Below are 16,253 nucleotides of genomic sequence, written 5' to 3'. Positions count from 1 at the left end.
TATTCTAGCAACAAACAGAAAAGGAACAGATGGGCAGATTGTGTGATTACCCTCACATTTAAATAGTACAATTACACTAAATGGCCAAAAGTGCTTATTAAATATTCAATTTTAAAACCATGGGCATTAATGGGAATTACCCCATCCATTTCTACTACAACAGCTTTCACTGCTCTGGGAAGGCTTCCACCGGATGTTGGAATATGACATTAGGAATTTGCTCTTATTCAGACACAAGAAAATCAGTGAGGTCAATGGGTGATAGGACCTGACCTGCTGTCAGTAAGTTATTTCTTTATGGAACTTGCTTTATTCACAGATATGCTATAGGGGAAAAGTAATAAGCATTAAGTGCAGCCAAAATAGCCATGTTAATTGAACGTGAGAGTTCAAATAATTTGGGCCATGCAGTGGGTGTTAGCATGTAGCATCCTGCAGATTTGTGAACTGACTCATGCGCGTGCTTAATCGACCAGTGACATTACCATGCCAACCCAAGCAAATTCAGCTTCAGTGCAATGACCCACTTACTGTACATCAACAAAATCAGTGGGGCAATGGAGAATTTGACACATCTCACACACACAAGGGTTACTAGTGGAGAATTAAAGGAAGGAAACTAGGTTAGACTAATATTAATGAATTCCACAATGAGCAACTTCTACAAAAGCAGTGTCAGAAAAAAGGAAAATAACAAGTGCCTGGACTCTTTAAAAAATATAATGTGTTATTGGAGAAGGAAATAAAGAGGAAAAGAAAGTGATATTAGTGTAGATTGGTGGAAAGAAACAAACCCATTGAAAAACATAGAAGCGGTAGGACTGGAGGAGCAAAGGTGACCCCGTGTTTTTGCTGTTAATACGTTTTTTGACCTGCTCCAAAGCTCTGTAATGCGGTTAATACGGTTTTAAGGGCGACTCCTGGAGATTCAAATAGTAATACACATATAAAGACACTTACACTGTAATACGGCCTGGCAGAAGCATTTACTCAGTAGACCCCCACCCTTTAAACAAGCTATAATTCAATTTCTGACACAGTGTGCACAGATTCAGTTCGCTGTGACCTCTTAAATAAATATAATCTCAGGCTGCTTTTACGGTATGTTAACAATAAGCCCATTGGCATCAATCACCAGCTTGGTTTGTTTGGCATCAGCTGAATACAGTCTCAACCATTCACAGAGTGGATCTGAGGCCAAGGTTTCCTTAATTTGGCAGAGCACCCTCATTCAGTCATGCATTTTCAGTGGTGAACAGTTATCCAAGACCTGGCAACCACTTTTGAGAGTGTCTGCATTTGTTTGAGTGGGCAGGGATCAAAATTATGCTTGGTCTTGCCGCAAAAGGGCTTCAGGTGAATTCTAACATCAGGCAGCTTAAATTTACGTTACCTTCAGGAAGAACATCACGCACTCTAAATCTAAGTTCCGGATACTACACTCTAAAAATGCTGGGTTTAAAAACAACCCAAGCTGGGTTGAAAATGGACAAACCCAGAAATTGGGTTGTTTGAACCCAGTGAATGGACCTATTCAAACAACCCAATTTCTGGGTTTATCCATTTTCAACCCATTTTTTTAGTAAATTGACATTTACAAAAAAAAAAAAAAAAACTAGAATTAGATCCTATCTTATCAAAACAGCTTTATTTTGCTGTATTTTTTTCTCTCAATGTACTTATTCATAATCATCTTCATAAATTCCAGAACTTTCAACATCAAGCAGAAAATTATGATTAAATTGTGTGTGTGCGGCCCCATCATCCCAGAGGGTCTGAGGCAATCGGATCAACCCTCAGCTGAGCCGCTCAGGCCAGACAGAAAGGAGGGTGTTTATGGTGGGAGTGTGGTGGGGGAGGGGTGCCCAAGAAGAGAAAGTGGCACACACTCCCTTTCACATTACCATACAATAGACCTGGGACACCCATGTCATCATAACACCGCCCTTATACAACAGGGCTTTGTGTTAGCAGTGAGCGCAGTGTGATAAGATTATGTGTGTGTGTATGTGAGTTCACACTGGCTTATCACTAACTAATTAGTGTGAGTGTCAAAACAACATCTCAGATCAGATTCCGAGGTAAACAATCATCCTATCTCTTGGCTATGTGCGTAATTGTGTTTGCTCTAAACTAATATGTTTAATTATAAGAAAGAGCAACCTACAAAATGGCTGCATTCTAACACTCTTGAAATCGGATTGATTGTGCATGTGTGAGTGCTCCTGGAAGAGTAGTAAATAGCTTGTCTGGTAGGAACAATGAGGATTAATGAATTGTAGCTGGGCCAAAAGAGAGAGTAGGCAGGGCCATCTCCTGATTCTGGAGAAATCTTTCATGCAGCAGTGTTGGAAGTGAAGCTGCAAAAAAAAAAAAAAAAAAAAAAAGTGCAAAATGGACTGACATATATATATATATATATATATATATATATATATATATATATATATATATATATATATATATATATATATATATATATATATATATATATATATATATATATATATATATATTGTGTTTATCTTTTCAGATACTTACACTGTAAAAAATGTATTTAGAAAAAAAGTTACCTGGTTGCCTTAAAATTTTGAGTTCATTGAAATTAAAATTTTGAGTTTATACAATGACAATTTTTTAAGATTCGACAACCTTTATTAAAATATTATTCAAAGATTTTGTAAGCATATTGGGTTATTGTGGGTGTTTTATTTCTGATGACGCAGTGAAACATGCCAAATAGTGCTATTTTCATGATTTATCAAAAAAAAATTCTGTGGTTCAGATACAATAATATTTCGAGGTTCTATTTATTAAACAAATTTCCTTCATTGTATAAACTCAAATTTTCAATTTCAATAAACTCAAAATTTTAAGGCAACCAGGTTACTTACTTTTTAAAGTTAAACCAACAAAAACCAACCAATTTTTTTTTTACAGTGGTTCAACTGTTTTCATGGCTTGCTTTTATTCCCTCATGAATGCAGGTCAATATAAAATCCGAATTGGTAGGAAAGAAATTCATTTTAAATGTTTAAACATTTAAAAGTTACCTTATGTAACATAAAAATTCCATACAAAAGATAAAACAGTATAAAACAACTGGCTTTACTTTTGGTTCAATGAGCATTCTGAAGTAATTTTTTTTTTTTTTTTTTTTTTTTCTGAAGTAATTTGTTTCCTGCCTGTAAATAATAATTTTTTTCCCTTCCTGTGTTAGGAGACATATCTTAAGAATTCTATTGATAAAAACTCAATACTCATTTTCACTGTCAATTGAGAACAGTACATTGTGATAATTCTCATATATCCTGCAGTGTTAAAAGTAAATACAAATATTTTTATTTTAATAAATGTATATAATATATAACTTTCTAAATACATAAAATGATCCATTCACCATGAAAGGTTCAGCAATAGCTTACTGTGGAAAGCTTTACTCTCCTCTGTACTAAATGTAACATTGGCCGTCAATGAAATCATAGTAATCACTGTCCCCTCGAGCAATAAACAACACTGTCCCTGTTCTATACCACTATCTATAAATGTCCTATTTTTCTGCCCTTTTTTAGACCCTGCAGATCCTTCAATTGTTCATCTTATCTATATTATCTGATCTGTCTGTTTACAGTTAAGATAGTAAGACATTGAGACATGAAGATTCATTGTATAATGAATGACCAAAAACTATCAAATTTAGAAATATATATTTGCCATCGAGTTTGTTGTCTATGTGTGTGTGTGTGGGTGTGTGTGTGGGTGTGTGTGTACTTGTTTATATTACATTGTGTCGCCACAATGTAATATACACCTGAGATCACCTACATACCAGCCAGCGGTCCCCACAAATTAAATGGATTCATAAACATACTAAATTATGTTTTTTTTGGTTGAAAATGTAAAAATGCAGCATGTTTCAGGAGCAGGGGCAGTGTAGGGGGATAGAATGTACAGTTTGTACAGTGTAAAATCCATTATGCCCAACATGTGTATGTGTGTGCGTCTGTGTCTGTTTCCCCCAAACTTATTTGTATTCATTCCTTTAATGCTGTTGAGGAACTTCTGAGGGCTGAGCCTGCTGTGTGACAGCTCATGATTCTAATTGGGTGTTAGCATTGGTGTGAGAGCGGGTGATTACAGCTGACAGTATCTCTGCCAAGCTCTTTGAAGCTCTATACAGCACTCATGCTCTGAGATGTAGACCGATGAACATTCAGGCTGAGATCTCTACAGGAAGTACAAGATATGTGGCTTTTGTGATGCCATGAGGATCAGAATACTGTCTAGAAAGACTGAATGTATCCTGCAATAAGAGTGAAAGTTATAAACTGTTGGTATGATAATAATGAGCAAGGAACAGTCTTCACTGCTTGTCATGTTCCATTGCAGAGGGCCCGAAATGATATTTGACTAAATATGTGCAGCATAGGTGGCATTTATTTACTTTGGAGTGTGTATAGTACAAGACTTTCAAATGTCTGTGTATGATGCAAATGCCTGTGTATCATGTGTTAACTTGTATTTAATACAGTCTTACAAAATTGAAAATTATAGATGGTCAATATATATATATATATATATATATATATATATATATATATATATATATATATATATATATATATATATATATATATATATATATATATATATATATACAAAAATTTGATTATAGTATTTTATAGTATACTTTTATAGTATATAGTATATTTCCTGCCAGAACACGCCCCACTCAGAACACAGAACACTCAACCAGGACTGAATGGCAAAACTGCCTTCTGCATGATTGGATTTAATTGGGGAAACTGTGAAAATGCAGGTAAAACAAACGATTATCGGTTTAAACTAAAGGCTGGACTCTAGTTCCTTCACAACTTACTAAAGACATTTATATGAGCCTGATTTCAACATCGGGGAAATACATAAAGCAAAAACCAGCCAAAGCTTTCACCAGACCAAGCTCAATTTAAGATTGAACGTTGGTCTGGGGAGTCTGCTACTGTAGAAGAGGCGTGATCAAAGAGCATAATTCAAATGACTCTGTATGCAATTGGATAGTCCTTCAACCAGTCAGACCACAAGAGGCGTGATCAACAGGCAATTGTCATTCCCTATCTGTCATCATGTTAACCCTGCCAATAGCGCGTCAGTTGGATAAGCCAGTCTGTGATTGGTTCCAGCAAAAGTGTAATAGAAGCAGTAGAAATGAATGTACAGGTTTCCAGACTGAGTTGGCAGATCAGGCTGGGTTTACCAAGTCTACATAACCTCTAAGGATGACAAAATTCAATAAAATGAGAGAGTCGACTTGCAAAATCATGTATGGTGTGTAATACAGTTGTATATGTATATGATTAAATATATAAAAATGAAAATAAACAAAACAAACTAATTTATAAACAAGACAAAAAATGGAAATCAATGGATCTACAGAGAGAAGAAAAGAAATTGAGCTGGTGTGCAATAAGGTCGATGAAATGCATTGTTTTAGCATATGTCTGTTTTACACTGAGGTTGAGGATAGTATCAAACAGCTTTTTTTCTGCTTCTCCCTCTCTTGTCAAAGGTGACATAGTATGTGTGAGTGAGTAGCTAGTACTACAACGTGGCAAAGTTAGATCATGTTTGCAGAAACTCTACAAGTGACTGCAAGACTGTGTGGATTGGAATGATTATCTGTGCAGATTAATTTACTAGTTGGGGAAAACAAAATTATGAGTAAACCAGAGGCCATAAATCACAAAACATCTTAAGGCTAAAAGTAGGTCCTAAGTTGCAGATTTAGGAGAAACTCTTAATAATAATGGCCGTGTCAGCCATGTTAGCGTATTAGGACTCCTTCATACTTGCTCTAAGGATATTTCACAAAGCCAACATTCAGCGATAAACCTAGCTTCTAAATCTGTGAAACATTAGGAGCAGTGAAGAGGACACCTAAATCACTAAACCCAAATCACAAACAATCCTAAAATGGTTGATTCCGGCAATCTGCCTCAGCATCCTGCCCAAAGACACTCTACACCATTAAGGCAATAGGCGAAACAGCCTTGAGTGATGAGCCTTTCTTTCATGAATGCATTTTTTTTAATAGGTTTTAATCTGTGATCACGTAACATAAAGGTCAATTTAAGTTCAAATGTATTGAATGATGGAGAATAAAATATTGCGGTCAAGTTGAATATAATATATTATCGTCTGTGCGAAAAAATAATAATATTTGGCACGCTGTCCAAGGGGATTGAGGACTCACAGCACAGAATTTAGCTCAAACTCATAGTGCTGCCCCGTTTTATCGGCCAAGAGTGATGAATTTGGGTGGCAGAGGGATGCAGAACAACATTTTGGAGGTAACTAGAGCCCCTTTCACACTGCACGTCGGACCCGCAATATTCCCGGAACATTGCCGGGTTGCCTTCTGTGTGAAAGCAACCACGTCCCGGAATTGATTACCGAATTGAACCCGGATCGGGGACCTAGTAACATTGCGGGGTTCGTAACAAAAGCTAAAACTAATGCCGCAACGTGTAGGCCTACGTAGTTATCGTGCGACTTCTAGAGCTAGTTTTTTCAATAATACAACCCTGCAGTGCCAGAAGAGCTAGTCGGTGTTTTAAACGCAGAGAGTGTTCGTATACAAAAGAAACTAAAATTAAACAAGCAGAAATGTGCGCAAACTGGACACAAGTCGAGACCACGGAGCTCCTTACTATCCGCGCTGAAAATGAGATCGCTCACCATTATACGTCACATCGGGATGTCACGTGTCTACTCGATCCAGGACCGTTACGGGTTGTGTGTGAAAGCGCACATATTACGGTATTTCGCTGGCAGTGTGAATGGACCAAATCTAGCGGCCCAGGAACAAATGCCGGGTCGCATTATCCGTGTATTTGCCGGAATCGCAGTATGAAAGGGGCTTAGGTGTGTCAGCTGTGTGCGTATACTGTAAATCCCTTATCTCGAGCTGTTTAGATAGATGATTTGAACGTGCTCCTTTCAAACTTTATTTATAAAACATAATTTGTCTCGAGATACAGACATTAAGTAGGGTGACCAAACGTACTGCTTTCCCAGGACATGTCCTGTTTTCAAGTCCAATCCTGGCCCTAATATAACAATTTTGTATTCATACAGAGGGGGCATACTTTATATGTATTTAAAAAAGGATGTATTTATAAGGAATCTTTGAGTAAACTTCGAGTATCATTTGAGTATCTCATTGCCGGGCCAACTTTCCTGGTTTTTGCTAATCAAAATACGTTCACCCTACATTAAGAGGCTGAAAATTAGCTGAACATACATACTACATTTTAAAATCTTTATCTGAATATGACAGTATTTTGGTTTTAAAATCTTTATTTTAATAGCTTATGGCAACATGAAACCTTGTTCTTCAATATTTCTGATGAAATCAATGTTAGAGACTCCTTCCCCATCACTGTGTTCATAGTAAGCACGCTGACATCATCCATAGCAACGAGGTCAACCCGGCCCTTTTTCTTAGCTCTATTCCTTAATAAAATGTCTCAGCAGCTTTGTGAATAGGTTTTAAGAGAAAACCCTTAACTAAGAACTTTAAGGAGAACACTTACTGGTAAGATCAAATGTATTGTGAATACAGCCCCTGAACTTTCAAGACTGTAATTCTGTCATCTGTAAATATTTCTATAATCAAAATACCATTATTACGAGTCTCCCCATCAGTTATTATAAAAAATAACTATAAATGACAATAACAATGCAATATTTATAATATAAAATTACAAACTTATCAGGAAAAATGTATTTTTTCATGGTCAAAACTCCCTGCACTGATTCAGTGAAACATTTATGAAACCATTTAAACTGCCAGAATATGCTTTTTTATTACCCCTTCTTTTTTTTATGACCACTTACACACTACAATGAAAGTACACTGTGAAAAATTAGATGTTCAATGAGTTTTTGACGTGTTTTTACATTGTTTTAACTTTGCCTTTTTTTTTTATTCTAAGTTATCCAACATGTAACTCATTTTAAAGTCAGTTTAACATAATCTAAATTGAAATAACTTAAACATCCAAGTCAATTGTACTTACAAATTTCAGACTGTGACTTTTTTTTTTACAGTGTATGTACACTCATGTAGGCCCATCAGTAATTATCAAAGACATTGATTGACAGCTTTATGAAGTACCTGAAATAACAATGCCATTGGCATGACTTCATGCCAAAAAGAGGTTTGACAGTAGGCTATAAAAATAGAGTAGAGACAGATGGCAGAAAATAGACCAGCAGGCTAAGACCACATTTTCTCTGAATCTTCTCTTAACAATCCAAGAACCCTTTTACATCACTTTCATTATTCATGAGCAGGGATTTCTTTGTTTAAAAAAAAAAAAGTATGCTCGTCAGGTCAAGCACCTCAAGAGCAGTCACGGCATTAGCTTCTGATGGAGAGCGTGCGTGTTTGGCCGAGCCTACAGATCTCAAAATGTGTATCCTTGCTGACATCTAAACATTTAAATGGCAAGCATCTCACAATTTTCCACCAACATGAAAAATACAGATGAACGGTTTCAATTCATTTTCCTAGCATTTTAGGATTTAAAAATAAGACCATTTCAAATGTAGTTTTAGGATGATTGTACTTAGCATTTATAAATTTCCATGATTTTCCAGGTGTTTTTTATTTTTATTATTATTATTCTCCATGACTGTAGGATCCCTGATTAATTCACATTTTTAACTAAACCTATCAAATCAATAAAGCTGAATAAATGCTTTCATTCAGATACTTGGCCTCTATTACGTTTGTAAGCCGTGACAGTTGTGCTTGTTGAAAACAACTTTAGGACACTTGCAAATCAGTGGCTTATTAACAAACACTGATTATGTGTTCATCAAAATCATTTACAGTAATTGCATTTCACATGCTGAAATGGATGTTGTGTCAGTTCAATAGCTTTAAGGTAAGATGCACACTGCTGGGTTGCTTCAAGAAAGGACAATTATGGCACGACAAGACACTATTTAGTCATTCTTGTTACAGTTTTTTGAGTGCCTTGAAAAATAAATGTATAGTTTGCAATAATAATCTAAAAAGCTTTCAAAAGTTTGACGCAAGCATCCAACAGGCACACAATTCAATGAAACGTGAAATGTTTACACTGAAATGGCGCAGGACATCAATCAAAGGATTTCTAGCCCAGAGGACATCATTGATCAAGAGCCAGGAAGAAGCGACATATTTCGAATGAGCACACGGAGCTATCATATTTTTGAAGATATGTGGCAAAGAAAACGCAACAAAAGATCAATAGTACACAGAGAATCTCATTCAGAATCCTACTTCAAAGTCCTTTTTTCTGTCACTGACTGATTATCTTTCTGAAAGTGAAAAGAAATCTTCAGTTCTACGACATCATGTCTTTTAAAATACAACCTCAAGCAATTAGTGTCTGCATAATATTTTTGGGAATATTCCCTCAGAATCTGTTGGCTGCTGTCTTGTCTGTGGAATACACAACCTGGATTATTTAAAGCAATGCACCTTGGGCCATCTATGAGAAATATAGAAATCAGGAAATTCTCTCACATGAAATTCTCTCAGAACGGCATTCAAAAGCCATATTTATAAGACTCAGATTGGAGGTCCTGTTCTGACTGTGACACTGTGACCTATTCACAAAGACCTTATGAAACTCCAATCGAAAATGATTTCTCCAATCTGCTGCTTCACAACACTGCCTAAATAATGTTAGTAAGCATATGAATCTGCAATTCAAAGAGCAGAGAATCGATTTAACTTCCACATTAGAGTCTATGCAGTTAACGCGAGTGTTTGAATGATGGCTGCGGAGAAAGAAAGAATGAGGCAACCCCGAGTATTTAATTTCGCTATGCACTGTAGCATGTCCCAAGAGCAAGATCAATACGATTTCCATCCAAAAACTGCCTTCAGGTCAAGCCGAGGCTTAATCTATGCCCTCAAAGGACTGTGATTACTTTTTTTGATTTACAATTTCAAGAAGTTTGGTATCCAATACCAATGATTCCACGGTTCTAATGATTATCTACACTGGCATAATTCTACAGTTCATTGAAAATCAAATTGTGGCCATGGTTTCAGTCTCAACAAATCATGCACACGCATACAGTTCAGACACAAACACTCATAATTATATCCATTGAAAGTGCATGGCTTGTGATGGTAGCTTATACTCCTGCTGATCCACTTATGGACACTAAAGATGAGAATTAATCCAGAGCACTCTGCCATCTGCTGAAGATGAATGATTTATCTATCTTAACCCCCACAACCAGCAAAGTTCTCATGTGACGTGCCTGTGTTACAATCAAACTGTTTACATCCGCTTTGATAGTTTGTCTAATTAATTCTTTATATTCACAGTCAGGTCTATTCCTCCCAATTCCTTTGCATGTCCCTTATCTAACTACTTCAACACACTAATTATTAAATGAAATCTGTATTCCCAGTGAGAACAAGACATTAAGAAGGAAGAGACCATCAGCAATGAGGAGTGGAAATTCGTTCACACACACACACACAGAGAGAGAGAGAGAGAGAGAGAGAGAGAGAGAGAGAGAGAGGAGAGAGAGAGAGAGAGAGAGAGAGAGAGAGAGAGAGAGAGAGAGAGAGAGAGAGAGAGAGAGAGAGAGTCCCTCGCTGTCCATCCCCATGGGCAGTCTTTAAACACTGTTATTGCGAAGTGGTTCCTCACATGAGTGAAGTGGAAATAATTGATTTTCACAGGAAACGCTGAAGGACTGCGCATCTGTTGAGCAGCTTCTGTAGGCTGTGTGTAAAGCGTTTCATAGTGGGTGTTCACATTGACAGCCAAGACCAGCATCAGCAGAAACCAACGCACATTCTATTTAAAGTCTATGTGAATTGAATATAAACTCTCTCATATCAAGTCTTACGCAACCTAAATTCTTCAGACACATTTTGAGCAACAGCTGGTCATAATTCGTTTTCTGCTGCCAATTACAAGGCAGAGGTGTGCAATTCCCGTTAAAAAGAGATAATTTTGCATGCTCAGTGCCGCCCTGATTTCTTTTCTCTCTTGCCCCAGCCCCTCTCTCTTCTCTCTCTCTCTCTCTCTCTCTCTCTCTCTCTCTCTCTCTCTCTCTCTCTCTCTCTCTCTCTCTCTCTCTCTCTCTCTCAATAAGAAGTGGGTCAGTTCTGGCAGGCAAGCAGTGCCGTTACTTAAAGAAGAGTTGCGGTTGCTCATAAGCACCATTTTGATGACACATATCCACTCTTGCCATAGCAACCGACCCTATTCTTTAAACTCCCCACAGCCCCACCTTATACGCCCATTGTTTTTCAGCATATCCAACTATAATAGAAAAATGAGTGGGTGTGTGAGTGGGAGACACGTTGTGGGGGCATTTTTAAGACTAAACAACCCATCTTCATCTGACACCTCTTCTCACCTGTACATAAATTCAATGTATTTTTTAATAAATCCAACTCAACATTCTTGCATGTTCTCATAACTCATTTTTAATACATGACAGCAACAGACACACGCCCCCCAAGCCAAACACATCACAAAAGCTGCGGCTTTAAATCAGATGAGTGACAATCGTATAAAGTAAACAGTTTAAGAGACAAAGGCAGTGAACAGCCACACTAATCTAATCTGACCCGGGTACTGTTTTGTAATGGCTGCATTGTGGTGATAACCAGAGCAGCCCAATGACGGAAAGAAAGAATGAGCGGGAGAAAGAAAAGAGAGCGGTGACAAACCCTCATTATCCATTAAGACAAGCACAAAAAGCATGACACAAATGAGCGCACTGACAATGGCCATTCCCATAGACTGACCAGTGCACTTGAAACCACACCAGCATCAATGAACAATCCACTGATCTTTATCAGCATCAATGCAAATTGTGCTGCAGACTTTAAAAATACAAGCACTGATTCTGAAGGCTGTAAAAAAATTCATAAAAGTAATCAGTGGCAGTGACCATCAATAGTCTTAACACGTACGCATTAACACAAAGACAAGCGCGTAAGATGTAAAAGGAGGAGATTGAATGGAAAGCAATTTAATTAATACAATACCTTTCTGTGTCTGTCCCTCTTCCATGTTCTCTTCCATTGTGGCTTAAAGCGCGATTATAGAAGTGGGTAAAATGTAACAATGCCTATGGCGGTCAAGTGGATGAGCGTCTGTGCGCGCGGTGGTGAGACTGAGCGCGTGTGTGTGGAAGAGCGCGAGCGGGTGTGCGCGCGGTGCGTGCGTGCGTGCGTGCGGTGGCTCGGTAAGGGACTTGCTCAGCTCCGCTGCTGCTCTTCTCGACCGCAGATATCACTCAACACGATCTTTAGCTGTTCAGCTCAGACGATGCCCATTGCCAAAGAGAATCGCAAATATAATGTTCAAGTGTTATAGGCTATTAGCTGGCTTCACAATAGAGACTCGTGATTATCTTTAGAAAATGTAGACACTCTAAACATTGCATGTGTTTTGAACAACTGAGCTCTATTCTAGTGCTGGTGTAAAATGCACCGCATTGAAAACAACTACCCGCACTAACAGATGGGTGGGTGTATCCTAGTAACCAGGAGGGCCCCCCCTCCCTTCGTCAAGAAGACTCCAACATACAGTACACACACACCTCACCGTGCTCCCTCTGTCATCCTGTGGACATAAGTGCGTGTGTATCGGACTTAGTGGTTTTATAGAAATTAGAATTAGTATATTTTGACGGGTGGCTAGAGACTGCAGCTTTGCACCGCAGGCCAGTGTTTTGTCTTTGTATACCCCAAGACATCAAGAAAGCTCATGCCTTCATTGATATACTCAGCGTTTTTTTATTTTTTTATTATGATACTTATTATCATCACTGGTAATGCCCATGTTATGGGTAACACTTTAGAATAATGGTCCGTCATTATGCAGGAAGTAATACAGGACTATAATGAGTACTACATTAATGCTGCTCTTAACTAATATAGAAGATTAACTAATCAGTAATTAATATACAATTTAGGACTAAGATCCTTATTAGGTAGGCTAATCAATAATTACTGGTAGGTAACTATGACAAATTACTAATCACAACATTAACTGACTGTCTGAGATGAGAGCAATCATTTTTCTCAACTTGGTCATAAAAGGCATATAAGTATAAGTATATAAATGTTACCTAGTCACTATGCAGGAAATATTAGTGATCTGGACCATTATTTTATAGTGAAAAATATGTTTTTCACTGTAAATAAATGGTAAGATCACTTGTAGTTCTTGAAGATTGTCCTTCTTTACTCTGAATATAGTCACAAAATGCATCGCTAATTATTCAAGTATCTAGACACTCTTCGAGGTCTACTAGTGATCTGGACCATTGTTTTCACTTTAAAATAATGGTCCAGATCACTTGTAGTTCCTGCAGAGTAATTATGCATTTCATAACTTTTTTCAGAGTAAAAAAGATGACTGATTACGTCACAGACATACAATAATTGTATAACTTTATTTCAGTGTAGTTAATAGTTATTAATGAGGCTAATCTCAGTCAGTGATTATTGATTACATAACAAGGAAATAAATGCAATATTACTAAGCGTTTTTCTATATTAGTTAATGTGTTAGTTGAAGTGTTAATGTAGTATACTCATTAGTCCTGCATTACTTCCGGCATAGTTTCTTATTAATGAAGGACCATTGTTCTTAAGCGTTACCCAAGTATGTTGAGTTACTGCATGAGACAACTTTATCTGCCATCTATTTTTAAATAGCACTAGCAGCATTAATCAGATATTACTAGAATCTTGACAAAATGCATCATGTTTTTTTTATCTCATCAAAAATACATTTAACAAAACCAAAACAATGCATGATCACTCACTCGACAACCTTAAAACCACATTTCTCCCATACTTAATTTAGAATGAAATGTTTTTTCAAATATATTAAGAATAAAGATTCTTCCAAAATAATTACTTGATTTTTTTTTCTTTGCTGCTGCTGAGTGTCATCCGAATAAATTGTCTTTAAGTATAATTTTCTGCTATAATAGGGCAATGGTTTAATTACAAAATAAATTGATTAATCATTATTTATTAATCATAGTTGTAATCCGTTGACATTCCAGATATTATTACTAATCCTATTTTTTGTTTCATAGATTTAATAAATAAAAAATAAAACCCTTTCAAGGAACTCCTTAGTGATTTTTAACTGCTACATTATTAAGCAGGTTCTTTCACTGCAACAGTTCACTTTTTATTTAAGTGTAGGGTGTAGAGATCTGTAGAGAACACACACACACACAAACACACACAGCTCTGGAAAAAATCAATGTTAAGTGGTCTCTTAATATCTAATTTTTGACTGAGCGTGTCATATACACGACGTAAAGTGTATATTATATGCAAGCAAAAAACTGCATAGCATATGCACACTAAAACTAATTTTGGCTTATTATTCCACGAAATAGCACACTCATTCATGTAATTGTGTTACTTTTAAAGGCTTTTGCATTGGAGGTAGGTGTAGATGATAACATGAATCTAACTGATTGACTATCACGGCAGCAAATATGTAGTTAATGATGACAATATTATTGAAATATTCAAAATGTACTGTACAGTAGACAAGTCATGACGCTTCACAACACAGCAGTGGGCTTTCGATGTCACCTCCAGCTGTTCTGATCAATGACACTCAACCTAAGAGCTTAAAAACTGAACAATTGTTGACACAGTGCTGCCAACAGCTCTGAGAACCTAGCAGCAAGAAAGAGCTCTGGGTGGTAATAAAGCAACTGTGCCCACCCATAAAGGAAAGAATTGGGAATCTCTAGCAATGCCACTAAATGTTTAGTTATGCTTTTTTAATCTTGAAGACTATGTGGCGTGTTAAAGGGTTGTCAGACTGGGGAGGTACCCTGGGCCTGAGGCAGGTGGGGGGTCAGGCGGCTGGGTTTTCTATACATACATATACATGCACTAACATTTGTACAGAATTTATGTACAAATTGCTTATTTTGTTTACATTTTAAGTGTTTTTATGATAAAAATGCAATACCACACCCATTGGTATCACTTTGGTATTTGGTACGGGGGCCCAGCAAGATGGTTTGTACCCAGGGCCCAAAATTTTGTGCTATACACCGCTGGCGTTATCCTTAACTGCGTTACTTTCCTCATAGTTCACTTAATCGCTGTTGTACAGTAATTCAACTTTACCTCACAACCAGCCATTGGCTGAAATGTACAAATGGTTTAAATCCTACATTACAATCTCATAGCATGACAAAGTATTCCTGTGCGAATGTTCCTGCAAGGCTAATGCTTTAGATGTGGTATTGTTTGTGAACTGAGCAGTTTTGAATGCTACATACAGTATGCAAGAAGAACTTCCATTTATTGGTTTATGCAAAGCATCTGAAATGTTTATTTTTTTATTTAAAATACCGTAATCCTATTTAAAGAAATATATGCATTGTGATGGTAATATTTCTCTTTTAGGACTAGAACAGTCCAAAGTTAACATATGATGTTACTGGCGAGTCAAAAAGGATTCTAGGAAAGTCATTAATATGGACTGTGGTATGCTGCCAGCTAGCTTGAGTTATAAGGAGATTAGCTGAAATGCCTTATTAAATTATTTCTCCAAACTCCAGTCAGTCCTAAGAATCAAATAGATGTGCAGTGTGTGTACTTCTCTGAAGTTAATTGGGCTTTCCTTCTTCGTCAAAGCTCAATAAAGTGATACATTATATTTAGTTAGAACTAAAGGCCTGCAAAGAAAACATTAGATTTAATCTTTGTTAAATCAAAATCAGGTCTAAGAAATCTATAACGATTAGGTTTATTTGGAAAAAAAAAAAAGGCATTCGATAGATGTCATGTATGTTCTTGTTTAGGTGCAGTAACCATGGATAATGCATCACCACATCTGCAATTACTGCATTGATTACATCTCGAGATTGGCTTTCTTCAGGAAAATCGCTTCATATGATGGACTGTTGTCACCAGCCGTTGGTCTAAATGCCACAGCATGCAATGAGATTGATTTAGAGAGATCTTCCTACAGTTATTCCATTCTCTGAGCTCCGATGCATTACATGTGCAAATACAAATATCTTTCAAACAAACAATTTTAACATTCTCCATAATTTGGTAAATACATTTTGTTGATTTCCTCACAAATAAAGATGTACCCTGCATGAAAGTGTGTTTTTATAATAGGCACATTTATTACAAAATAAAATACCTTCCGTTTCAA

General features: G+C 36.8%; 1 protein-coding gene across 3 annotated transcripts in view; it reads right to left on the bottom strand.

The window, feature by feature from the left end:
- gpm6ab (glycoprotein M6Ab) overlaps positions 1-16,253 on the bottom strand; it is a 66,898-nt gene that overhangs the window by 26,330 nt on the left and 24,315 nt on the right. The window contains exon 1 of one of the 3 annotated variants that reach the window (XM_067441319.1): positions 12,080-12,555. The exons of 1 other annotated variant lie outside the window; for it this stretch is intronic. In XM_067441319.1, the coding sequence (XP_067297420.1) occupies positions 12,080-12,116 (37 nt within the window). In that variant the 5' untranslated portion in view covers positions 12,117-12,555. Of the gene's footprint in view, positions 1-12,079; positions 12,556-16,253 lie in introns of those variants that run through there. One more of the 3 variants, XM_067441317.1, reaches the window with a different exon arrangement.

The sequence above is a fragment of the Pseudorasbora parva genome, chromosome 4, assembly GCF_024679245.1.
Source record: "Pseudorasbora parva isolate DD20220531a chromosome 4, ASM2467924v1, whole genome shotgun sequence".
Classification (NCBI taxonomy): domain Eukaryota; kingdom Metazoa; phylum Chordata; class Actinopteri; order Cypriniformes; family Gobionidae; genus Pseudorasbora; species Pseudorasbora parva.
The sequence above is the reverse complement of the archived record's forward strand: the minus strand, read 5'-3'. Positions and strand labels throughout refer to the sequence as shown.